Below are 27,809 nucleotides of genomic sequence, written 5' to 3'. Positions count from 1 at the left end.
CAAAATAAAACGGATGTTGTGTAGTGGGGCTGCTGCTCTTTTTTGGATTATTCAACCCGATGGGGGAACAGCTGTCGATAAGTACTCTACAATTGTTCCCTCCCCAAAGACTGGTACAAGTGACATGCATATTTCTTTTAGGGTGTTTGTTGGATCCAGGGGTAGGCCCAGGCTTCCAACATTTATTGACAAAATAAAGAGATATAGAAGTAGATCATTTGATGTGATAATGATCAGAGTAAATTAGTGCATTCATACATTCTGGTGGTATGGCCAGAAGGCAGAAAAACAACATGCGAACTATAGTGGCAATTAATCAATCAAATGAAATCAAGTGTCATATTTGAGCATGTTCATCCAGTCATAATGAATAACCATAGGCTATTTACATTGAGTTATCCTATTTGGAATTATCTGTCTCTATTTCTGACTTTGTACATGGGAAGCAAGGGGGGGGTGATCTAAAGAGGGGGACGGGCTTATCCGGGCTAGATAGTGAAGATCGAGGGAGAAAAAGCAGAGCTGTTCGGTGTTTTCTGCAGAAGGCGAGAGTCACCGAGAAAGATCACGAATCCATTGTAGTCTATTACTCGTCAAGGGGACATGTTCAGGTTATTATTATAACAAACACCAAAAATGCACTGTTTTGATTACAAGTGACATCTAATCCTTACAAGAGCGATCACCACCTATAGGATATCGAAAGTGGCTTTTCCATTGCTCGGTAAGCGGATGCAACAATATGCGGATGGTTTTTACAGCAACTGGTACAAAATCTCTGTTCACAGGCGGCATCTTAAAAAGGATAGACAGGAGATGCAAAACGTCGAGTCATTGGAGAATGAAAACGTAAATTGAAAGATCACGTTCATCTTTGGCCATTACCACGTGTTAAATGGATACAGAATGGGTAAATAATTACGCTTATTATTTTCAGTCATTCTATCATTTAAATGGGTATGGCAATAGCAGTCCTCTAGCACCTTTTCAAAATAGAAATGTAGCCAAACGATTTAACCATGAACTCGCAGGCAACAAACTCATCAATATGTGTAAATGAGGGCAAGAAATATGGAAATATGATGTCCCTATACTGTAGGCTGGAAAACTGGGTTGCTTAATAATACAGCAAAAAAGACTGTTAAGTATTTTAAATGGATAGTCACGATGGTGTCATTTTGGACATCCATTTTACAAGTTCTATATTTTTCTCTTTTTCATAGAGCGCAACATGTAGCCTATTTCATGTGAGCGCTGTAAAATTCAGAAGTCCTGCATAGTGCTCCGGGGATATTATCAACTGAGGACAGAGGCGCAGTTTTCTCAAGATAAATATTGTTAGGGACCGACAGACATTGCTCTCAGTATCAGTCTGTCAACTGCAAAGAAGAAACGAATCTAGGCCTCTTTTGCACAACTTGCACAGGCTGTCCATATTTCCCAGTAATGTTCTTAAAAATCCCTGGGGCCAAATTGAAATTGTAGGCCCCTACAGTTTTTCCCAACGTGGATTGCTGGTCAGGTGTTATCTCAGGTGGAGGGGCCACAATTCATGATCAAACAGCATCCCATATTCTTCACTTCTTTGAGTTTTCACCATGGAAACCCCATGTGAACAATGGTGACAACCTTGATACAATGAATATGGGCAGAAGGGTGGCGATGTAAACAAAGTTTTGTATTAGAAAAGAAACAAAGCTACATTATAGCCTCCACTTTATTCTTAGTGAGTTTTCCATGGGCTCACTTGAGGAAAATTAACATGGTCCAGGAGACCCTTTAAATCTCCTTTTGCCTTATGCCTACATTTGGAGAACATTGGATCTTTGGGTAAACGTGAGCAAAGCTATTCCAAAGTGCAGGGCCTAACAATCAAGACACTACCTGTGATTTAAAGGACATTCATGACACCTTAGGGCAAAGGGTTCCGTTTACACACAGGAGAATAAAAGGGAACCTGATGAGCAAGCACAATGTAGGCCTACTTTTGAACATTACAACAGCACCTTGAGGAATTTTACACCTCCTGCAGAACTACAAACAGATTTCCACTTTTTTTACAACAAGGTCACAGGAAGAAATACAAAACTTAGTCAGCATTCACTATGCCTCGCAACCGGGCCTTCTCAGAGCCGGAGTACTCGGCAGAGTATTCGGCAGACTGCTCTGTGACCCTACCGTCGGACCCGGGCCAGGCCGTGGGGCGCACGCACGAGGTAACGGTTCGCAGCCAAGGGTGCTGCCTCTGCCTCCCACGCTTCATGCGCCTCACCTTTGCACCCGAGTCACTGGAGAACCTCTATCAGACCTATTTCCGGCGGCAGCGACACGAAACCCTGCTGGTTCTGGTTGTGTTTGCTGCCCTGTTTGACAGCTACATCATCGTCATGTGCGCCGTGGTCTACACAGGCGAAAAGCTGGCCTCTGTGGTGGTGGCATCAGTGGGCCTGGCATCAGACATCCTACTCTATGTGTTGTGCCGTTACGGCCTGCTACCCGACCGCATCTCGCGACGTGTGGTGCCCTATGCTCTGTGGGTGCTCATAGCGGCCCAGATCTTCTGCTACCTGGGCCTGAACTATGCCCGCTTCCACCAGGCCAGCGACACGGTGGGCTGGCAGGCCTTCTTTAGCTTCTCCTTCTTCCTGACACTGCCCCTGCGGCTCACGCCCATCGTGCTGATCACATCTGTGTCATGTGGGGTCCACACCCTGGTGCTGGGGGTCACCATCGCTCAGCAGCAGCAGGAGGACATCCAGGCGGCTGCCCTCGGGAGACAGGTGAGAGTGGGGATGGGGCTGAGGACACACCTTGGGTGGGAGTTGAGTTGCGGGGGGAGTGAGAGTGGGTGAGGGGGGATGGGGATTGAAGCTGCAGGTAGAGTGGGAGACGGGTAAGAGTGGGGTCTGAGGCTGAGGACACTTTCAGGAGGGGAAGGAAGTTGCAGGTGGAGAGGGAGACGGGCGAGAGTGGTTCAGGAACAGCTGGGGTGGGTGGACACATGGGAGTTGGATGAAGTTGCAGGTGGAGTTGGAGACAGGCAGGTGGGGGGGGGGGGGGGGGGTGAGTAAGGTAGATGGTAGGGTGGCAGGTATTGAGAGGTGAACAGATCTTGTGAAGTAGCTCATAAAAGAAAATAACTAGGAACAGTGCCACATGCCATAATTGCAACTCAAGGAATGATGAGCAATTACTAGGGTATATACAGCACATTTAATAAGAGGCTAGATATTGTTAGAATGACAGTCTGTACTATTTATGTCACATTATGTCCTGTAATTGTCTTACAGTACCTACAATGAATAGGCATTACTGATGAGTCCACAAACAGGCTGAATGTATCAAATGTTTAGGTGACAGAGCAGAGGCTGAGAATAGACTGAGGTTTCAGTGTCTCCTACCAACTAAAAAGCCTCTGTGGTTTCGTCATTTGTCTATATTTGATATTTTAGAGGCCGTTCTCTTGTTTGACATCAATACTATTCTCAAATGGTCCACAGTTTTTGGTTCTCAGTATGCTCATGTCTTCTTTATCATAATGTCACATTAATCCAATGAGAGGCAGGCAGCCCACTAAAAGGCCAGCCACCCTATCGGAGCTTCAATCTGAGCAAATCTAAATGTTATTCAATGACAAAACATTTTAGGGAACAGTGCAGTATCCAAACTTTGTTTGAAATGTAACTCAGCAGCCACCTTACTGCAACCTATAAGAGTTTGGTAATGGTTTAGAGTGCCGGTTTCTTTTTGCCCGTCTGCCACATTCATGGCTGCAGAAAGTCAGTAAGATCCCACTAGCCTAGGTCATGATAAGTCTACACAAGGGTCCTCACCACAGGGTTCAGAGTGTGTGTGCGTGTGCGTGCATCGGTGTGTCAAATCAAATGTGTATTTGTCACATGCTTCGTAAACAACAGGCGTAGACTAACAGTGAAAGGCTTACTGTGCGTGCCTGTTTGTGTGTTTGTTATAGTGCACTTACACACTTGTTCGTGTGTAAGTGTGTGTGTCTAATGACTCTGTGGTGTTCTCCAGCTGCTGGCCAACATAGTGATCTATGTGTGTGCCATCACTGTGGGCGTCATGTCCTACTACATGGCAGACCGGAAACACCGCAAGGCCTTCCTGGAAGCACGGCAGTCCCTGGAGGTCAAACTCAATCTGGAGGAACAGAGCCAGCAACAGGTGGGACTGACAGACTGCGAGAGGGAGGGGGGGGGGGGGTGTTGGTAAAAACATATGGCGGGAGGACAGAGGGGAATACACGATATAGGGCAGGAGACAACATGTGCAGAGAGAGAGAAGTGACAGAGGGTGATCGGTTAGAGAGGGTGGCAATAAAGAGTGTGTTGCAGTACCAGTGTAGTGCCCTGGTTTGAATGTACACTACCGTTCAAAAGTTTGGGGTCACTTAGAAATGTCCTTGTTTTCGAAAGAACATTTTTTTTTTGTCCATTAAAATAACATCAAATTGATCAGAAATACAGTGTAGACATTGTTAATGTTGTAAATGGCTATTGTAGCTGGAAACGGCTGATTTAAAAAAAATAAATGGAATATCTACATAGGCGTACAGAGGCCCATTATCAGCAACCATCAGTCCTGTGTTCCAATGGCACGTTGTGTTTGATAATCCAAGTTAATTATTTTAAAAGGCTAATTGATCATTAGAAAACCTTTTTGCAATTATGTTAGCACAGCTGAAAACTGTTGTGCTGATTAAAGAAGCAATAAAACTGGCCTAAGTGACCCCAAACTTTTGAACGGTAGTGTATGTGATTGTGATTCAGACCTGTTTTGTTTTATGTTAAAGCCCAAGGGAATTTAAACACAATTCTTAGTATCTACAGCTCCATTTGATCTACTGTTACTGTACACTTACACTAAGCTAGTTAAGTGTGTGTGTGTGCGTGTGTGTGCGTGTGTGTGCGTGTGTGTGTGTGTGTGTGTGTGCTTGTGCATATTTTGTCTGTCTGTTTGAGTTAGCACTGTGTCAGCAGTCATTTCCCCTCCCTCCCCCTGTCTCACAGCTTTGGCCATTGGGCATTCTTGATTGCTACTATTTATGGAACAGACGGTTACTGCTATAGAGAGCTGAGAAAGAGGGAGAGGGCTGAGAGGAAAGGGGTGATTATGGAGGAACGGAAGGAGGGAGCAAATGTGTGTGTGTGTGTGAGGAAAAGAGAGAGGGAGAGAGAGAAGGGCTGATAAGACCCTGAGAGGAGAAACTCCCAGAATACTAATGGAGAAGCATGGGCTGCTGGGAGACAAGGGCCGCCAGCCAATCAAGGAGCATCCGGTCGCTGCAGGTTACCATGGCGACCAGCCTCCTGAGACGATGTCCGCAGTAATCATTCTGCTGACTCGCTTACCTATTTATTTTTTTTTACTCTCTCCTTCAGGTTTTGATAAGAACGTAGAAAAACCCTGCCACGTTATTTGTTTTCTTCCCTCCACGTGCGTGTGTGTGTGTACTCAAGGCTTTTGTTTGCCTGATGTGTTTGTGTTTGTGTTTTCCGATGTTTATGTTTCTGGTCTTGGGTCATCAAGGGTGGAATCTGTTCAGATAGCCTTACGTAGCGATGAGTGATAGTTTTAGGCCAATCAGACAAGTGCTTTTAACAGGGAGAAAAGTTATAGGCCGATATTTTGGCAGACCATTATACCATGTCTATGTACTGTGTAATATGTGATTATATATCATGTTTGTACGTTGGATGATTTTATTTTTTATTTAACCTTTATTTTATTAGGGAGTCATACTGAGACCAAGGTCTCTTTTACAGATGAGCACTGAATTGCATAAATTACAGAAAATACACATCAAAATGCAAGCAGAAAGAAAAACACGGTCAGAAAAAACATACACATTCATCAGTAATATGGTTCTCAATCAGCTTTCGGAATTTCCCTAGAGACACCAAAATATCAAATTTAAGAACATTTTGAAGATTGTTCCACAAATAAGGTGCAAGGAAACTAAAAGCTGATTTACCTACAGTGGGGGAAAAATTTATTTAGTCAGCCACCAATTGTGCAAGATCTCCCACTTAAAAAGATGAGAGAGGCCTGTAATTTTCATCATAGGTACACGTCAACTATGACAGACAAAATGAGGAAAAAAGATCCAGAAAATCACATTGTAGGATTTTTAATGAATTTATTTGCAAATTATGGTGGAAAATAAGTATTTGGTCACCTACAAACAAGCTAGATTTCTGTCTCTCACAGACCTGTAACTTCTTCTTTAAGAGGCTCCTCTGTCCTCCACTCGTTACCTGTATTAATGGCACCTGTTTGAACTTGTTATCAGTATAAAAGACACCTGTCCACAACCTCAAACAGTCACACTCCAAACTCCACTATGGCCAAGACCAAAGAGCTGTCAAAGGACACCAGAAACAAAATTGTAGACCTGCACCAGGCTGGGAAGACTGAATCTGCAATAGGTAAGCAGCTTGGTTTGAAGAAATCAACTGTGGGAGCAATTATTAGGAAATGGAAGACATACAAGACCACTGATAATCTCCCTCGATCTGGGGCTCCACGCAAGATCTCACCCCGTGGGGTCAAAATGATCACAAGAACGGTGAGCAAAAATCCCAGAACCACACGGGGGGACCTAGTGAATGACCTGCAGAGAGCTGGGACCAAAGTAACAAAGCCTACCATCAGTAACACACTACGCCACCAGGGACTCAAATCCTGCAGTGCAAGACGTGTCCCCCTGCTTAAGCCAGTACATGTCCAGGCCCGTCTGAAGTTTGCTAGAGTGCATTTGGATGTTCCAGAAGAGGATTGGGAGAATGTCATATGGTCAGATGAAACCAAAATAGAACTTTTTGGTAAAAACTCAACTCGTCGTGTTTGGAGGACAAAGAATGCTGAGTTGCATCCAAAGAACACCATACCTACTGTGAAGCATGGGGGTGGAAACATCATGCTTTTTGGGCTGTTTTTCTGCAAAGGGACCTGACGACTGATCCGTGTAAAGGAAAGAATGAATGGGGCCATGTATCGTGAGATTTTGAGTGAAAATCTCCTTCCATCAGCAAGGGCATTGAAGATGAAACGTGGATGGGTCTTTCAGCATGACAATGATCCCAAACACACTGCCCGGGCAACGAAGGAGTGGCTTCGTAAGAAGCATTTCAAGGTCCTTTAGTGGCCTAGCCAGTCTCCAGATCTCAACCCCATAGAAAATCTTTGGAGGGAGTTGAAAGTCTGTGTTGCCCAGCGACAGCCCCAAAACATCACTGCTCTAGAGGAGCTCTGCATGGAGGAATGGGCCAAAATACCAGCAACAGTGTGTGAAAACCTTGTGAAGACTTACAGAAAACTTTTGACCTGTGTCATTGCCAACAAAGGGTATATAACAAAGTATTGAGAAACTTTTGTTATTGACCAAATACTTATTTTCCACCATAATTTACAAATAAATTCATTAAAAATCCTACAATGTGATTTTCTGGATTTTTTTCTTCTCATTTTGTCTGTCATAGTTGACGTGTACCTATGATGAAAATTACAGGCCTCTCATATTTTTAAGTGGGACTTGCACAATTGGTGGCTGACTAAATAATTTGTTTCCCCACTGTAACTCAGTAGCAACCAAAGGAATTTCCAGAGTTAGCCATCCCTGAGACCGGGTGTGGTAACTCGTATGTCTAAAGTTCAGTAAAGAAGTTAGGTACAGTCGGACTTGTTGTAAAAGGGCTTTCTAAATAAAAACATAGCAATGTATCAACCTACATGACATCAAAGAGGTCCAACCAACTTTCTGTCGGACCCCAGTAAGACTACCTGTTTCTAATGGGGATCCTAATAAATGAAAAAATAAATGCAGTGATGAGTACAAAAATTGTTGGCTGTAATAAAGCACAGTGTGCTATGATAAACTGCATCTAACAACTTTAATGAAGTGGCAGACTGAATAATCTGCTTTCTACTATTTAGTGAGAGGCAGGACCTATTTCTATAGAAGAAGCCAACTTTTATTCTCAGCTTCTTAACTCATCAATATGCTTTTTAAAAGACAGCTTTAAATCTATCCAGATAACCAGATATTTGTAAGCAGGGTCACAATCAATATGGACACCATCCAAATTGCACGCTTAAATCATCAGAGTTATTTTTCTGTGCTCTAGAGAACAACATATACTTAGTTTTACCTGCATTCAATACTAATTCCAGGTCAAAGTTTTTCCGTAATACAATGAAGGCAGACTGTAGTTCAAATCGAGCCTGGTCAACTGTGAGGACAATAGCACACAACAGTATCATCGACATACAAATGCAGGTAAACATTTTTTGTTGATATTGTTAATGTAAAAAGTACAGGACCAGAATCGACCCCAGTAGGACACCTTTCGTAATATCCAGGAAACCTTATTTAACACCATCAGTAGATACACATTGAGTTTTATCTGTCAAGTAATTTTTAAACCAGTTACATGCAATCTGGTCTAGGTCAGTTGAGGAAAGCCTCTGAATTAGCAATGAGTGATCAGCAGTATCGAAAGCCTTTGACAGGTCAATGAAGTGGGCAGCACAATGTTGCCTTTTATCCATACAGTTAACCACATAATTTATAACTAGGGATGCAGCCGAGTACATGGGCCGCCTTCCAAACCTTGGGGATAGTACCAGATATAATTGTCAGGTTAAAAATATGTGTTAATGATTCAGTAATCGGGGGCAGAGAGCTGCAGCAAAAAATTGATCAAGAATATCAGCCCCAGTGGATTTTTTTTAACCAGTCTTAAGCAAGGCATCCGGGCACATCACAGATAGTAAATTGTTGAAATGAAAACAAAGATTCACTAGAAGTTGATGGGTTAGCCATCAAGTCAGCTAGAGGCTGGCAGAAGAAGAGCAGTTGATTGACTGACCAGGGTCAATTAAACCACAATTTCTCGCAAATAATAAACCTGCCAAGATAAACGTATTATTAAAAGTATCACTTATCCCATTCTTCTCAACTATGATGCCAGAGTCAGACAGGACCATGGAAGAAAAGGAATTTGTACGTTTAAGTGCATTTACTGTTTTCCAAAATTTTGAAGGATCACCAGCAGAGTCAGAGATAGAGCTTAAAAAGTAGCTTGATTTAGCTTTCTTAATCGAGATAGTACATCTGTTTCGCAATTGTCTGAGAGATTGCCAGTCCGTTTTCCTTGCTTTGGCCTGATTTCTCATCTGAATGACCTCGGATAGCTCTGAAGATCTAACCCTTGGTTTTCTATCTTTGACTCTGAATTGTTTAAAAGGGGCTTGTTTATCTGTTTGAGGAATAAAGATGGAGGAGACATTTTCTAGAGCCAACTCTGGGTCAGGAATAAAGGAGACAGTGGCTAAATCAGAGTAGTAGCATGTACTAAAAAATGTATCTTAATTCAACAAGGATTAGTATTTTGCGGTTTCGTATCTCTAATACATACCATGGGATGTGATTGTCACATGTCCAGTGCATTTGGAAAGTATTCAGACACCTTTACTTTTTTTCCCTCAGCCTACACACAATACCCCATAATGACAAATCAAAAACAGGTTTTTAGATTTGTTTGTAAATTTATAGAAAATAAAAATGGAAATATCACATTTACATAAGTATTCAGACCCTTTACTCAGTACTTTGTTGAAGCACCTTTGGCATCGATTACAGCCTCAAGTCTTCTCAGGTATGACGCTACAAGCTTGGCACACCTGTATTTGGGGAGTTTCTCCCATTCTTCTCTGCAGATCCTCTCAAGCTCTGTCAGGTTGGATGGGGAGCGTCGCTGCACAGCTATTTTCAGGTCTCTCCAGAGATGTTCGATCAGGTTCAAGTCCGGGCTCTGGCAGGGCCACTCAAGGACATTCAGAGACTTGTTCCAAAGCCACTCCTGCGTTGTCTTGGCTGTGTGCTTAAGGTCGTTGTCCTGTTGGAAGGTGAACCTTCGCCCCCAGTCTGAGGTCCTGAGCACTCTGGAGCAGGTTTTTATCAAGGATCTCTCTGTGCTTTGCTCCGTTCATCTTTCCCTTGATCCTGACTAGTCTCCCAGTCCCTGCCGCTGTTAAACATCCCCACAGCATGATGCTGCCACCACCATGCTTCACTGTATGGTGCCAGGTTTCCTCCAGACGCGACGATTGGCATTCAGGCCAAAGAGTTCAATCTTGGTTTCATCAGACCAGAGAATCTTGTTTCTCATGGTCTGAAAGTCCTTTAGGTGCCTTTTGGCAAACTCCAAGCGGGCTGTCATGTGCCTTTTAACTGAGGAGTGGCTTCTGTCTGGCCACTCTACCATAAAGGCCTGATTGGTGGAGCGCTGCAGAGATGGTTGTCCCTCTGGAAGGTTCTCCCATCTCCACAGAGGAACTCTGGAGCTCTGTCAGAGTGACCATCGGGTTCTTGGTCACCTCCCTGACCATGGCCCTTCTCCCCCGATTGCTCAGTTTGGCCGGGCGGCCAGCTCTAGGAAGAGTCTTGGTGGTTCCAAACTTCTTCTATTTAGGAATGATGGAGGCCACTGTGTTCTTGGGGACCTTCAATGCTGCAGACATTCTTTGGTACCCTTCCCCAGGTCTGTGCTTCGAGACAATCCTGTCTCGGAGCTCTACGGACAATTCCTTCGACCTCATGGCTTGATTTTTACTCTGACATGCACTGTCAACTGTGGGACCTTAAATAGACAGATTTGTGCCTTTCCAAATCATGCCCAATCAATTGAATTTACCACAGGTCAAGTTGTAGAAATATCTCAAGGATGATCAATGGAAACAGGATGCACCTGAGTTCAATTTCGAGTCTAATAGCAACGGGTCTGAATACCTATGTAAATAAGGTATTTCCGTTTTTTTTATTTTTAATACATTTACAAAAATGTCTAAAAACCTGTTTTCGCTTTGTCGTTATGGGGTATTGTGTGTAAATTGATGAGGGAGGAAAAAAGAATGTAATCTATTTTAGAATAAGGCTGTAACGTAACAAAATGTGGAAGAAGTCAAGGGGTCTGAATACTTTCCGAATGGACTGTTTGAGCACATGGTAGTCAGTCATTATGGTATTTATTTTTCCAAGATCAATTGGTTGAAAGAAGTAGATATAATTTGGAAGTGGATGCTTTGGGATGGCAATGGACAGTTTCCTTTGTTATAGAAAGTGGTTTGATTAGGTCATTGAATCTTTATTGATTCTGATTGAGTCATTGATTGATTCTGCTGCCAATCACACACAATTAAGTGCCTTTATTGTAAGCCGTGCGTGCGTCTATTGAGGCTCTTTAGAGTCTCCTCATATCCACTGAAACCTCACCACTCTCCCTGTCCTCCGCAGGAGCGTCTCTTGCTGTCCATCCTGCCCAAGCACATAGCAGACGAGATGTTACAGGACATGAAGAAGAAAGAAGCAAGTCAGACTGGACAGAAGGAGATGCAGCAGTTCAACACCATGTACATGTATCGCCACGAAAATGTCAGGTAAGACTCAGTAGCCAGACTCTATCTACAGTCTATAGACCTATGGCTAGGAGAACAATAACTTATAGAGTATACTATGCTATATAACAAAGAGGCAGGATATCCAATAGGATGATGTGATGACAGCATGTATCCCCTCTCTCTGGCAGTATTTTGTTTGCAGACATTGTGGGATTCACTCAGCTGTCATCATCATGCAGTGCCCATGAGCTGGTCAAGCTCCTCAATGAACTGTTTGCCCGCTTTGACAAGCTGGCTGCCGTGAGTCACTCACACACACAGACATCAATATATTACTTACTGACTGAAAATGTATGTTGGTGGACATGTATTCATACTCATCTTTTAAACATAGATTTATTTATAGATTAAAGTTCATTTACATGAGTAGTCACATAATTTCACATACAGATGAAATCACTTATTTTGAATGTTCCAGCCCCTACCTCACTGTGTGTGTGTTTCTGTTTCTGTGTAGAAATACCACCAGTTGAGAATAAAGATCCTTGGCGACTGTTACTACTGCATCTGTGGCCTGCCAGACTACAGAGAGGACCACGCTGCCTGCTCCATCATGATGGGCCTGGCCATGGTGGAGGCCATTTCGTGAGTAGCACCCAATGGAAATGTGGACTGTAGAAACTGTACGCAATTAATATTTTTTATTAAGGTTTGATGTGCTTTTAAGTCCAAACCTTTCAGTATTCCGAATGACCTCCTTTTCAGACGTGTTCACATCTGAGGTCCTTCTGTACTTGTGGTGTATAGGGTGTCATTTGAGATTTGCACAGAGCAGGAATAATGTGGTGTGCTGGAGGCAAATCGAATGGTAGGGGAAACACTGACTAGGGTGGTTCTTCTTGGCTCTGTGTCACGGTGACTGTGTTGTCCTATAGGTATGTTCGTGAGAAGACCGGGACAGATGTGGACATGCGTGTGGGGGTGCACACTGGCACTGTCCTGGGGGGCGTCCTGGGACAGAAGCGGTGGCAGTATGACGTCTGGTCCACTGACGTCACCGTGGCCAATAAGATGGAGGCGGGAGGAATACCGGGGTAAGAAGGAACTGGTTTAAACCCCTCTGTCTAAGTTATTACATTAGTTTTAAGTTATTACATTTTCCCTAACCCTATTTGTAGATCTTTACTACAACCTTAGATGATGCACAGGCAAGATTGACCTGCCTCATGAACTCATATTTGTCATATATGTTTGTGCCCAATACAAACCCTATATACCTATACAAAATTAATTATTGCTAGCAATAAGTCATGAATTATGAAGTAGGTAAGGAAATGTTGATGTACTGTATATCAAAAAGAGGGTGACAGCAGGAATCATTTAAAGTTTGCATAGGGAGGTTATAGGGTCAGCTCCCACCCAGCCTGCCATTGATAGGCCAGGCTCTCTGACCTCAAACCTATAACCCCTGACCTTTGCGGCAGGCGTGTGCACATCTCCCAGGCCACCATGGAGTGTCTGCACGGGGAGTTTGATATGGAGCCGGGGAACGGGGGCGACCGCTGTGAGTACCTGAAGGAGAGGGGCATCGACTCCTACCTGGTGGTGGTGCCCAAGGGCCCCCTGGGAAAGAACGGCATCAACGGGGTGGTGAGTATTGCCTCAATACCTAGTTTTATTCAACCTTTATTCTTACAGGTTCGTCTCACTGAGATAAAACCTCGGTAAACCTTTATTCTACAACCAGGTAGTAGTTACTAAGAAATAACTTTTGTCTTTAACAAACTTTGGTACCAGTCACCACTTTTGTTAAATTTTGAGGTAATTACCAGCATAGTTTCCTAGTTAATACCGTGAAAATACCAGGTAAGTAACAGCTTACAACAGGCTGTAAAAGAAAGCATTACAAAAATGTCAATATTTTTTCCTCCAGATCCCTCCGGTCAACACACCACAGCAACTGTAACACACCTCACATTCTCTCTTCTCTCCTCCTTCCTGTCTCTTCGTTTCCTATCAGAAGTTATCTGTGATGTCGTCCAATGGGAACTCTCCATTGTTGATCAACACCACTGAGTGTAATGGGAGTGTCCACACAGCCTGCACCACACCAGACGAGCCAGAGGAGCTGGACACACGGGTAACGTATGACCTTTACTGGAACCCCTAACACACAGGATTGCAACTCTGTCCTAGAAGTGTTTAGCACACCTATTCAAATGATTAACTAAACATTGTCTTGTATTTAGACCTCGATTTGTTTATTCAGGGGTGTTAGCGCTGGGCTGGTACAAAAACCTCCAAATACTTTTGCTGTCTCCAAGACAGGAGTTGCTCCAACGTGTGCTACCTTCTCCACTTCAAACCTGAATGAAGAGTGGCTACGTCCAGATTCTCCCCCCTTCTCATTAAGTGTGCACTTGCACACTCCCCATCATGGATCTAAAAGCATTGAATTGGTGTAAGCATTGGCTGGAGAGAGTTTTGACCGTTGTTACATCCATGAGAGAGAGTGTGCAAGTGCACACTTTAGAAGAAGTGTGGAGAATCGGGGTGCATCCAGTGTGTGGTGTAATGACCTTTTTGTGACCCCAGGTGGTGAACCCTTCGTTCCCCAACCCTCGGCGGAGGCTAAGACTGCGGGACCTGGCTGAGAGGGTGATTGATGCCCAAGAGAACGAACAGGAGCTCAACAAACTGCTCAATGAGGCACTGCTGGAGAGAGAAACCGTACAAGCGTGAGTAGAGAAAGAGTGAGAGTGAGGGTGTGTGTGGGGTTGCAAAATTCCAGGTACTTTATATAAATTCCCTGGTTATCCTGAAATCCTGGTTGGAGGATTCCGGATTTCATGCTTATTCCCTCCTGATTCCGGGAATCCTCCAACCGGGAATTTTTGGGAAACCAGGGAATTTATTAAAACTTCCCTGAATTTTGCCAGCCTGTGTGTATCTACAGTTGAAGTTGGAAGTTTACATACACCTTAGCCAAATACATTTAAACTCAGTTTTTCACAATTCCTGACATTTAATCCTAGTAAAGATTCCCTGTCTTAGGTCAGTTAGGTTCACCACTTTATTTTAAGAATGTGAAATGTCAGAATAATAGTAGAGAGAATGATTTATTTCAGCTTTTATTTCTATCATCACATTCCCAGTGGGTCAGAAGTTTACATACACTCAATTAGTATTTGGTAGCATTGCCTTTAAATTGTTTAACTTGGATCAAACGTTTCGGGTAGCCTTCCACAAGCTTCCCACAATAAGTTGGGTGAATTTTGGCCCATTCCTCCTGACAGAGCTGGTGTAACTGAATCAGGTTTGTAGGCCTCCTTGCTCGCACACGCTTTTTCAGTTTTGCCCACACATTTTCTATAGGATTGAGGTCAGGGCTTTGTGATGGCCACTCCAATACCTTGACTTTGTTGTCCTTAAGCCATTTTGCCACAACTTTGGAAGTGTGCTTGGGGTCATTGTCCAATTGGAAGACCCATTTGCGACCAAGCTTGAACTTCCTGACTGATGTCTTGAGATGTTGCTTCAATATATCCACATAATTTTCCTTCCTCATGATACCATCTATTTTGTGAAGTGCACCAGTCCCTCCTTGCTGAGCGGCCTTTCAGGTTAGGACTCGTTTTACTGTGGATATAGATACTTTTGTACCTGTTTCCTCCAGCATCTTCACAGGGTCCTTTGCTGTTGTTCTGGGATTGATTTGCACTTTTCGCACCAAAGTACGTTAATCTCTAGGAGACAGAACACGTCTCCTTCCTGAACGTGGTACCTTCAGACGTTTGGAAATTGCTCCCAATGATGAACCAGACTTGTGGAGGTCTGCAATTCTTTTCTGAGGTCTTGGCTGATTTCTTTTGATTTTCCCATGATGTCAAGCAAAGAGGCACTGAGTTTGAAGGTAGGCCTTGAAATACATCCACAGGTACACCTCCAATTGACTCAAATGATACCAATTAGCCTATCAGAAGCTTCTAAAGTCATGACATCATTTTCTGGAATTTTCCAAGCTGTTTAAAGACACAGTCAACTTAGTGTATGTAAACTTCTGACCCACTGGAATTGTGACACATTGAAATAATCTGTTTGTAAACAATTGTTGGAAAAATTACTTGTCATGCACAAAGTAGATGTCCTAACTGACTTGCCAAAACTATAGTTTGTTAACAAGAAATTTGTGGAGTGGTTGAAAAACAAGTTTTAATGACTCCAACCTAAGTGTAAACTTCTGACTTCAACTGTATGTATGTGTGTGTGTGATAGTCAGTCATAGAGAAACACCTCAGTAGCAGAGGGTGTGTGAGTGAGCCATGTGCAGCCAGGTATGAATCCTCTGTTATGTGAGCAGACAGACCGTGTGATCCCTCCCTCTACCCTGTCTCCATCTGCCCTGTCAGTCTGAAGGGGAAACGCACCAACTGTCTGTCCCTGCGCTTTGTGGACCCTGAGCTGGAGACCCGCTACTCTGTAGAAAAGGAGAAGCAGAGCGGGGCTGCCTTCAGCTGCTCCTGTGTAGTGCTCCTGTTCACTGCAGCCATGGAGGTCCTCATAGACCCACGGTGAGTTTACCTAAACTCTCTCGCTCTCTCTCTCTCTCTCTCTGTCTCGTGTTCCCTTATGTTCTGTGTGTTCTTGCGGTTGACAGGATGATAGCAAATTACGTGACCCTAGCTGTGGGAGAGGTCCTGCTGCTCGTCCTCACCGTCTGCTCTCTGGCGGCCATCTTCCCTCGAGTGAGTGCCCCTTCCCCCCCGCTCCACTATCACACCTCGCTCAACATCCAACCAGAGAGCAGCTATCCTTTCAGAGCGAGCAACAGTTAACCCACAGCCAAATCCTAATTTATCATAGAACATTTTCCACAACATAAGAAATCCGTAGATATGAAGATATTTGTTGTGGTGTCCTCTTGAGTAAAAATAACATAGTTGTGATAGTGGATCAGCATACCGTAGTTAAGTAACTTAGATATGGTAAGCGTCTCATGGTGCTGTGCATTTGATGTGTACATACAGTACCCTCCCAATGTTACGTAAGCTGAATGAGGTAGAAATGTGTCTAATCAGCACCCCATACGTTCGTTCTTATGTCACGCATCAACACTTTTGATCTAACCTCATGAGCCAGGTCATGGAAAGTCACATTTATTGACTGCTATTATGTAGCTATGTAGTTATGTAGCTACCACTATTGACTGCTATTAAGTAGCTATGTAGTTATGTAGCTACCACTATCGACTGCTACTGTCACCCTAACAGCAACACTCCTCCCCATCCCCACATTGCCCACAAGGGTTTTAAACCCCATGTACTGTATCTGTGCACTGTGTGTGTGTGCGTGCGCACACACACACACACACACACACACACACACACACACACAAACAGATGAACTCAAATCAAATCAAATTTTATCGGCCACATGCGCCGAATACAACAGGTGCAGACATTACAGTGAAATGCTTACTTACAGCCCTTAACCAACAGTGCATTTATTTTTTATAAAAAAGTAGAATAAAACAACAAAAAAGTGTTGAGAAAAAAAGAGCAGAAGTAAAATAAAATAACAGTAGGGAGGCTACGACAAACTCCCTGACCCTACTATGGTTTCCATCTGATGATGCATTTGAAAACTGAACATGATTACGATGATTACAATTGTATTACTTCGTTGGTTACAGCTAGCAAGGACGACCCTCACCATCAATCAGAGTTAACATGTTTTTAATGTTGTTCCGCCATTGCCCCACATATACCACAGGTGTCATTGTTGTAAAACATTACTCAAAACCACATCAATACAACAATGGTGGTGAAGATGATGATGATGATGATCAAGATATTGCTGGTAGTTCAGGTGACTGGTTAATGATATTACTGTTGATGACCAACATGTTATTTTTCTTCCTAGGTTTTCCCTAAGAGGCTGGTGTCTTTCTCCACATGGATCGACCACACCCGCTGGGCACGGAACACATGGGCCATGGCAGCAATCTTCATCCTCACCATGGCCGACATTGTGGACATGGTGAGAAACGCTTATCGTTAGTCCAGTAGAATCAATCGCAACGATAAGAACGGTGGCTTTCTGGTGTTGAATTCTGCAGTAGCATGACAACACACAAGCCTTCCCATAAACCTGGGTTTGACTTAAAGGTCTGTTTTTGGTATTGACATGCATGCACACTGTCCAAATGCAACAGCACACATTGCAGTTGAATGTTTTAAATTCATAATTAAGCAACAAGATGGGAGTGAAACCAAGGATTTTAAAAAGGGGTCCAGGTAAGTTTGGAGGAAGCACTAGAAATCGATTGAGTGGTGGCTCGGATCTTGCGTTGACATTTGGCCTCTATCCCCTCTCTGTCCACGCCCTGTAGCTAAGCTGTCCCCGTCCCTCGGGAAATGCCACAATGGCCCCTCCCTCCTCTGTTGTCCAATCCGGAGCCGAGGGCTGTCTGGACAACCCCAAGTACTACAGCTACATCGCCGTGCTGGCACTCATGGCGACCACCATGCTGGTGCAGGTCAGCCACATGGTCAAGGTCACACTCATGCTCCTCATCACCATAGCAACGGGCATCGTCAACATCTACAGCTGGAGGGACATATTTGACCGCTACGATATGGCCCGCTTCCAGGACTACAGGTGGATGTGGTTGTGGTGTTATGGCTGTTGTGGTGTTATAGGTGGTGGTCATCAGTTTATGGATGTGTGGTCATCATTTCTTTTCAATTAGTAAAACTGAAATTGGAATTTCAGTTGACTGAATTGAAATGAAATTGACCCCAACTCTGATTGTCATGTTTAGTGTGATATTGTTGTTCTGTAAACAATGTGCGCATGTCTGTGATTTCTGATTATCTCTGTGCTCTATTTTTAGGTCTTACCTGGTTCCCTCTAAATATGCCATGACCGTGATGATCTTCATCATGATGATCAGCTTCTACTACTTTTCTCGACATGTAAGTTACTGTGGCAGAAGTCTACTACTTATCTACCTTCCAACCTCACTAAGTCATCACCACCTTCTCTATTTTCCACATCAGCCTTCTCTGCTTCTCCTCCATCCTTGTTAACCTCTCCACCTCTATTTGAACCTCTTTCCTGTCTCCTGCCACCCTGTCCCCGACTGTAGGTGGAGAAGCTAGCCCGAACTCTGTTCTTGTGGAAGATTGAGGTCCATGAGCAGAAGGAGAAGGTGTATGAGATGAGGCGCTGGAACGAGGCGCTGGTCACTAACATGCTGCCAGAGCACGTAGCACGCCACTTCCTGGGCTCTAAGAAAAGGGACGAGGTGAGACAGCGTCACTAATGTAGATGCGGTGCAAAAATATTGAACATCAGAAAGGGGGCAAATACGTTTCCATGGCACTTTACACACCGAACCCAGGGCTCTAAATTAAAAGGAATTATTGGTAGCACTGAAAATATTTGTTTAATTGATTGAGATACTGTATATTGGGCCTATATGTTTTCTAGCTACTTCTGAAGCACATATTGTGTCCTTGAAACTAATATGTAACCCTGTAAATGCATTTAGGAGCATATGAGACCAACACTTTATAGCCCTGTAGCTACAATGTAACTACTAGGGCTGTGGCGGTCATGGAATTTTGGGTGACAGTTATTAGTCAGCCAAATGACCGTGCTCACCATTATAACCGTTCGAATAACAAAACAATTATAATAAATGTACAAAACATGAGTGTACACTGAGTGTACAAACATTAGGAACTCTACAAGGTGTCAAGTGTTCCACAGGGATGCTAGCCCATGTTGACTCCAATGCTTCCCACAGTTGTGTGAAGTTGGCTGGATGTCCTTTGGGTGGTGGACCATTCTTGAAACGGTTGAGCGTGAAAAACCCAGCAGCATTGCAGTTCTTGACATACTCAAACCGGTGCACCTGGCACCTACTACCATACCCCGTTCAAAGGCACTTAAATCTTTTGTCTTGCCCATTCACCCTCTGAATGGCACACATACACAATCCATGTCTCAAATGTCTCAAGGCTTAAAAATGATTTAACCTGTCTCCTACCCTTCATCTACACTGATTTGAAGTGGATTTAACTGCTGCCATCAATAAGGGATCATAGCTTTCACCTGGATTCACCTGGTCAGTCCTCTCCTCTGCTCCTGACTGCATGTGCTGCTGCTGCAGGGAGTGGGGTGTTGCCTAGGCAACCGAAAGACTTGTTTGCTACAACATCTTGCATGTTTTAGCAAGGAGCAACAAAGTTTCATCACGTTGTAGTGTCCATGTTACAGCAGAAACTGACTCAACCGCACGAATGGCCGGCCGTTCCGTCTTCAGTCAGCTGGTCGTTCATATATATATATATATTCTTCGAAAAGTATTCAGACCCCTTGACTGAATCCACATTTTGTTACATTACAGCCTTATTCTAAAATGGATTAAATAAATACAAATCCTCAGCAATCTACACACAATACCCTATAATGACAAAGTGAAAACAGGCTTTTAGAAATGTTTGCAAATGTATAACAATTTTAAAACAGAAATAACGTATTTACATAAGTATTCAGAAACTTTGCTATGAGACTCAAAATTAAGCTCAGGTGCATCCTGTTTCCATTGATCATCCTTGAGATGTTTCTACAACTTGATTGGAGTCCACATGTGGTAAATCCAATTGATTGGACATGATTTGGAAAGGCACACACCTGTCTATATAAGGTGCGACAGTTGACAGTGCATGTCAGAGTAAACACCAAGCCATGAGGTTGAAGGAATTGTCCATCGAGCTCTGAGACAGGATTGTGTCAAGGCACAGATCTGGGGAAGGGTACCAAAAAAATTATGTAGCATTGAAAGTTCCCAAGAACACACTACATCATTCTTAAATGGAAGAAGTTTGGAACCACCAAGACTCTTCCTAGAGCTGGCCCCCGGCCAAACTGAGCAATCTGGGGAAAAGGGCCTTGGTCAAGGAGGTGACCAAGAACCCGATGGTCACTCTGATAGAGCTCAAGAGTTCCTCTGTGGAGATGGGAGAACGTTCCAGAAGGACAACCATCTCTGCAGCACTCCACCAATCAGGCCTTTATGGTAAAGTGGCCAGACGGAAGCCACTCCTCAGTAAAAGGCACATGACAGCCCACTTGGAGTTTGCCAAAAGGCACCTAAAGACTCTCAGACCATGAGAAACAAGATTCTCTGGTCTGATGAACCCAAGATCGAACTCTTTGGCCTGAATGCCAAGCGTCACGACTGGAGGAAATCTGGCACCATCCCTACGGTGAAGCATGGGGGTGGCAGAATCATGCTGTGGGGATATTTTTCAGTGGCAGGGACTTGGAGACTAGTCAGGATAGAGGCAAAGATGAACGGAGCAAAGTACAGAGAGATCCTTGATGAAAACCTGCTCTAGAGCGCTCAGGACCTGAGACTGGGGCGACAGTTCACCTTCCAACAGAACAACAACCCTAAGCACATGGCTAAGACATCGCAGGAGTGGCTTCAGGTCAAGTCTCTGAATGTCCTTGAGTGGCCCAGCCAGAGCCCGGACTTGAACCTGATCTAACATCTCTGGAGATACCTGAAAATAGCTGTGAAGCAATGCTCCCCATCCAACCTGACAGAGCTTGAGAGGATCTGCAGAGAAGAATGAGAGAAACTCAAGCTTGTAGCGTCATACCCAAGAAGACTTGGGGCTGTAATTGCTGCCAAAGGTGCTTCAACAAAGTACTGAGTAAAGGGTCTGAATACTTATGTGAATGTAATATTTCAGTTTTTTATTTTTAATACATTTTTAATACAAAATTTATAAAAATCAGTTTTTGCTTTGTCATAATGGGGTATTGTTTGTAGATTTAGGGGGGAAATCAATTTTAGAATAAGGCTGAAACCTAACAATGTGGAAATAGACAAGGGGTCTGAATACTTTCCAAAGGCACTATGTATGTATGTATGTATGTATGTATGTGTATGTGTATGTGTATGTGTATGTGTATGTGTATGTGTGTGTGTATGTATGTATGTATGTATGTATGTATGTATATGTATGTATGTATGTATGTGTGTATGTGTATGTGTATGTGTATGTGTATGTGTGTGTGTGTGTGTGTGTGTGTATATATATATATATACACACACACACACACACACACACACACACACACACACACAGTTGAAGTCGGAAGTTTACATACACCTTAGCCAAATACATTTAAACTCAGTTTTTCACAATTCCTGACATTTCATCTTAGTAAAAATTCCCTGTCTTAGATAAGTTAAGATCATCACTTCATTTTAAGAATGTGAAATGTCAGAATAATTGTAGAGAGAATGATTTATTTCAGCTTTTATTTCTTCCAGTGGGTCAGAAGTTTACATACACTCAATTAGTATTTGGTAGCATTGGCTTTAAATTGTTTAACTTGGGTCAAACGTTTCGGGTAGCCTTCCACAAGCTTCCCACAATAAGTTGGGTGAATTTTGTCCCATTCCTCCTGACAGAGCTGGTGTAACTGAGTCAGGTTTATAGGCTTCCTTGCTCGCACACGCTTTTTCAGTTTTGCCCACAAATGTTCTATAGGATTGAGGTCAGGGCTTTGTGATGGCCACTCCAATACCTTGACTTTGTTGTCCTTAAGCCATTTTGCCACAACTTTGGAAGTATGCTTTGGGTCATTGTCCATTTGGAAGACCCATTTGCGACCAAGCTTTAACTTCCTGACTGATGTCTTGAGATGTTGCTTCAATATATCCACATAATTTTCCTTCCTCATGATGCCATCTATTTTGTGAAGTGCACCAGTCCCTCCTGCAGCAAAGCACCCCCACAGCATGATGCTGCCACCCCCGTGCTTCACAGTTGGGATGGTGTTCTTCGGCTTGCAAGCGTCCCCCCTTTTTCCTCCAAACATAACGATGGTCATTATGGCCAAACAGTTCTATTTTTGTTTAATCAGACCAGAGGACATTTCTCCAAAAAGTACGATCTTTGTCCCCATGTGCAGTTGCAAACCGTAGTGTGGCTTTTTTATGGCTGTTTTGGAGCAGTGGCTTCTTCCTTGCTGAGCGGCCTTTCAGGTTATGCCGATATAGGACTCATTTTACTGTGGATATAGTTACTTTTGTACCTGTTTCCTCCAGCATCTTCACAAGGTCCTTTGCTGTTGTTCTGGGATTTATTTGCACTTTTCGCACCAAAGTACGTTCATCTCTAGGAGAACGTGTCTCCTTCCTGAGCGGTATGACGGCTGCGTGGTCCCATGGTGTTTATACTTGCGTACTATTGTTTGTACAGATGAACGTGGTACCTTCAGGCGTTTGGAAATTGCTCCCAAGGATGAACCAGACTTGTGGAGGTCTACAACTTTTATTTTGTCTGATTTCTTTTGCTTTTCCCATGATGTCAAGCAAAGAGGCACTGAGTTTGAAGGTAGGCCTTGAAATACATCCACAGGTACACCTCCAATTGACTCAAATGATGTCAATTAGCCTATCAGAAGCTTCTAAAGTCATGGAATTTTCCAAGCTGTTTAAAGGCACAGTCAACTTAGTGTATACTAACCCACTGGAATTGTGTAAACTTCTGACCCACTGGAATTGTGATTAAGTGAAATAATCTGTCTGTAAACAATTGTTGGAAAAATTACTTGTGTCATGCACAAAGTAGATGTCCTAACTGACTTGCCAAAACATTTACATTACATTTTTTTTACATTTTAGTCATTTAGCAGACGCTCTTATCCAGAGCGACTTACAGTTAGTGAATACCTTTTTTTTATTTATTTTTTATACTGGCCCCCCGTGGGAAACAAACCCACAACCCTGGCGTTGCAAACGCCATGCTCTATCAACTGAGCTACATCCCTGCCGGCCATTCCCTCCCCTACCCTGGACGACACTGGGCCAATTGTGCGCCGCCCATGAGTCTCCCGGTCGCGGCCGGCTGCGACAGAGCCTGGATTCGAACCAGGATCTCTAGTGGCACAGTTAGCACTGCGATGCAGTGCCTTAGACCACTGCGCCACTCAGGAGCTAGGTTGGAGTCATTAAAACTATAGTTTGTTAACAAGAAATTTGTGGAGTGGTTGAAAAACTAGTTTTAATGACTCCAACCTAAGGGTATGCAAACTTCCGACTTCAACTGTATACTGTTATGACAGTTATTTCATTTTCATGACGGTCTTCATCCATAACCATCGGTTATATGGTAATTGTGCCAGCCCTAGTAAATACATAGGTTTTAGGGCACTCAATGTGAAGTGGAACCAATTACATGTATAGTTCCTGGAGTTATACTCTTGAGTTACCTATTTCTGTACATCTGTTAATCTGAAATATAAACCCCTTCCAGGAGCTGTACAGCCAGTCATATGATGAGATTGGGGTGATGTTCGCCTCCATCCCCAACTTCTCTGACTTCTACACAGAGGAGAGCATCAACAATGGGGGGATTGAGTGCCTCAGGTTCCTCAACGAAATCATCTCCGATTTTGACAGTGTAAGAAGCTCATAAATCCATAATTTCGTTTTGTGAATTGTAACAGTCATGCAAATGTTGAAACTAGCTTGCTATAACAATGGAAGTACTGTATGTTATGACTCCCTATTCCCCATGCATGCCCACTGTATAGGAAATAAAGATACTGCCTAACACTTTGAGACTTTACTTTTCAACCCGTGACCTTTAACCTCTGACAGCTCCTGGACGAGTCTCAGTTCCGCTGCATCACCAAGATCAAAACCATTGGCAGCACCTACATGGCAGCGTCAGGGGTCACTCCCGACGTCAGCAACGGCTACGCCTGTCTGAAGGTTAGCTCATTACCATGGTCATCAGCCACTGGGTCTGGGTCAGAGGAGGCTTAAACTAGCCGTGTAAACTCCTATAGCATCAGATAATCATGTAAACTCCTATAGCATCAGATAATCATGTAAACTCCTATAGCATCAGATAATCATGTAAACTCCTATAGCATCAGATAATCATGTAAACTCCAATAGCATCAGATAATCATGTAAACTCCAATAGCGTCAGATAAACTTGTAAACTCCTATAGTATGACATCATCATGTGAACTCCTATAGCTAAACAGCAGATAACTCCTGAATAACACTAAGCCATGTAAACTCCTTACCAAAACATCAGAGAACTCCTGATGAACTCAGTCTAGAGAATCTTATATTGTTTGTGGTAGCAGGTCAGAAATGTATTCAAGAGCTTTAGGACTGATCTTTTACAGAGGATATGTTAATTTTATGGGTGATGATGATCGTAGCGGTGGTGATGATCAAATGAATTCACTTAACTTGATGAAGATGGTTAAGGTAGAGTGCTGTGTTGTGCAGAAAGAGGAGCTGAATGACAGAGAGCGCTGGCAGCATTTGGCAGATCTGGCTGACTTTGCTCTGGCCATGAAGGTCACGCTCATGAACATCAACTACCAGTCCTTCAACAACTTTATGCTACGCATAGGTCAGTGCTAACCTTCAGCCATATATTTTAAGGTGAGAGGAGAATGGAGAGCGTATCCTAGTTTGCATGCATATCATATATCCCATACTTCCTCCACTCCTCAGGTTTGAATAAAGGGGGGGTGCTGGCAGGAGTGATTGGAGCCCGGAAGCCTCACTATGACATCTGGGGCAACACTGTGAATGTGGCCAGTCGCATGGAGTCCACAGGGGTCATGGGTAACGTCCAGGTAAGGCCTCTCCATACAGGGTGCGATGAGATGCAGGATGTGATAAGTAGTGAGGTGACAATCAGCTATAGCTCTAGCACATTGGCCTGTAAGGTCGTTGATGTACCTGATTTCTGGTGCGGACTGAGCAGGAGCACTTGATATCCTACAATGAGTGATAGTGGCAGCGTTCCAGGCTGACTACATTGCAGTCACCTGCAAGATCTCAAAACCAGATATAGCAAACTGATACCCGACCGTGCAGTCGATGATGTGGCATGCAACCATTGGTTGACTGCAATGTAGTTGCCCTGGAACACAGGCATTTTCTCCCAGATGGCTATAATAACACAAGAATAATCTTACTTTGTTTAATTACTATTTAGATTGTGGGGTTTGACATCAGGGAATAGCTTTAAGTAGACCAAATCTGGGCAGAAAACACATAAGTGTTGGCTGGATCTGTATGCATGCGGAGATTCATCACCTAAAATTCTGTGTGATTCTGCTGCCACCAGGTGGTGGAAGATTGCTACCACATCTTGAAGGAGTACGGATTCCGTTTTGTGAGGAGGGGACCCATCTTTGTGAAGGGGAAAGGAGAGCTGCTCACCTACTTTCTGAAGGGTCGAGAAAAACAGGGCTCCTTCATCAACGGCTCCTCGGTCACCCTGCCACACCAAGTGGTGGACAACTCCTGACCTGCGTGTCAACGCTCACAGAAACACACACGCACGCACATAATCAGAAATATACATTCTAATGTATAAGTGAGATCTGAATTAACGCTTGTATACCAACACTCCATCTTTCAGAATTGCAAAGTATGTAAGAGGATATTAACATCTTGCAAAGAGAGAAGATTTGCAACCAAATCCCCCCCCCCCCCCCACCCCCACCTTGCCTGTTCAAATACTTTTTTTTGCAAACTACTAAGCTTTTCAAAATAGTGCTCAGCTACTTGCACTACAGACTTATGAACACATATCACACTACTGTATAGTCACACATATTTACACACACTCTTATTCAGACACACACCGTCTGACAAACACACATTCATGTATTCACTACATTTACATTTTAGTCATTTAGCAGACGCTCTTATCCAGAGCGACTTACCTACAATGTCATCCTTACGACACACTCAAGCCAGATGCATCATGGCTGTTGGACTAAATGCCTAATTTGGAATACTTTCCCCCTTTTACAAAATACTTTATATTTGGAAAATAATGGATTTCATTGTGTTTGTTACCGTATCTCCAAACTGCTTGGAGATTAAGATGACCTGAGATAAGATGGGAGTGTGTTTGAAGGTTAAGTGTGGGTGTGGGTTCTTCAAGTGCAGTCGCAAAAACCATCAAGCGCTATGATGGGTACAGAACCCAGGTGTGAGTGCTCAGGTGTAAAATTGGAGACAGGTTGAATGTTTTTGTGGTTTTTGGAGGCGTTGCAGGTGTGGGTGTATGCATGTTGTCAAGCAAGAGTGATTCATGGTATTTTAGAGTTTGTGGTCACCAGGTCTTTGTGAGTAGCTGACACCTGTGGCCATATGGGTATTCTGGTGGGTAGAAAGGCAGTGCCCTGAAATTATTTGCCCCCTTTCTGATTTTCTCTATTTTTACATGTTTTTGATACTGAATGTTATCAGATCTTCAACCAAAACCTAATATTAGATAAAGGGAACCTGAGTTTACAACTAACAACAACAAAAAAAACGACTTTATTTATTTAATTAACAAAGTTATGCAACACCCTATTCCCCTGTGTGAAAAAGTAATTGCCCCCTTACACTCAATAACTGGTTGTGCCACCTTTAGCTGCAATGACTGCAACCAAATGCTTCCTCTTGTTGTTGATCAGTCTCTCACATCGCTGTGGAAGATTTTTGGCCCACTCTTGCATGCAGAACTGCTTTAACTCAGCGACATTTGCTTGTTTCAAGTCCTGCCACAACATCTCAATTGGGATTAGGTCTGGACTTTGACTAGGCCATTCCAAAACTTCAAATGTGTTGCTTTTTAGCCATTTTCATGTAGACTTGATTGTGTGTTTTGGATTAAAGTTGAATCAAATTAGCCAAAAACCACCTGGAAGAACCTGGATGATCATCAAGGCTCTTGGAAGAATGTGATATGGACAGATAGTATAACTTTTTGGACGACATGGGTCCCATTATGCCTGGCGAAAAACCAAACACTGCATTCCACGGTAAGAACCTTATACCAACAGTCAAGCATGGTGGTGGTAGTGTGATGCTTTGCTGCCTCAGGACCTGGAAAACTTGTTCTTAATAGAAGGAACCATATTTAGCAGATGTTATTGTGGGTGTAGCAAAATGCTTGCTGTATCAGCCTGACATTCTCCTGTAGAATTGTCTGTCTGTGAGCTGAAGCTGAAGCGCAGCTGGGTCATGCAGCAAGACAATAATCCAAAACACACAATCAAGTCTACATGAAAATGGCTAAAAAGCAACAAATTTGAATTTTTGGAATTGCCTAGTCAACGTGAGAGACTGATCAGTAACTACAGAAAGCGTTTGGTTGGAGTCATTGCAGCTAAAGGTGGCACACGCAGTTATTGAGTGTAAGGGGGCAATTACTTTTTCACACGGGGGCATTGGGTGTTGCAAAACTTTGTTTATGAAATAAGTATGTAATTGTTGTGTTATTTGTTCACTCAGGTTCCCTTTATCTAATATTAAGTTT

General features: G+C 43.3%; 1 protein-coding gene across 1 annotated transcript; it reads left to right on the top strand.

Annotated features, from left to right (window-relative positions):
• The first annotated feature begins 899 nt into the window (after positions 1-899).
• LOC311116575 (adenylate cyclase type 3-like) lies at positions 900-25,992 on the top strand. Its single transcript, XM_084157430.1, has 20 exons — positions 900-2,780; positions 4,036-4,185; positions 11,318-11,460; positions 11,610-11,721; positions 11,939-12,066; positions 12,357-12,515; positions 12,906-13,071; positions 13,442-13,561; positions 14,017-14,159; positions 15,831-15,992; positions 16,079-16,166; positions 17,344-17,460; positions 17,813-18,081; positions 18,317-18,398; positions 18,572-18,730; positions 23,769-23,915; positions 24,116-24,229; positions 24,764-24,890; positions 24,995-25,119; positions 25,617-25,992. The coding sequence occupies exons 1-20, from the start codon at positions 2,106-2,108 to the stop codon at positions 25,797-25,799; spliced, it is 3,369 nt and encodes a 1,122-aa protein (XP_084013556.1). The 5' UTR covers positions 900-2,105; the 3' UTR covers positions 25,800-25,992.
• Positions 25,993-27,809: the final 1,817 nt, after the last annotated feature.

The sequence above is a fragment of the Coregonus lavaretus genome, assembly GCF_964263955.1.
Source record: "Coregonus lavaretus genome assembly, chromosome: 3".
In the NCBI taxonomy this organism is placed as follows: domain Eukaryota; kingdom Metazoa; phylum Chordata; class Actinopteri; order Salmoniformes; family Salmonidae; genus Coregonus; species Coregonus lavaretus.
This window is presented reverse-complemented; position numbering and strand designations above follow the sequence as displayed.

Bases quoted from the DNA above. Each gene is read 5' to 3' on its own strand.
- LOC311116575 (XM_084157430.1), top strand. From the start codon at position 2,106: ATGCCTCGCAACCGGGCCTTCTCAGAGCCGGAGTACTCGGCAGAGTAT. The intron at 12,067-12,356 runs GTGAGTAGCACC...GTTGTCCTATAG, and splicing joins GCCATGGTGGAGGCCATTTC to GTATGTTCGTGAGAAGACCG. The intron at 17,461-17,812 runs GTGAGAAACGCT...CACGCCCTGTAG, and splicing joins TGGCCGACATTGTGGACATG to CTAAGCTGTCCCCGTCCCTC.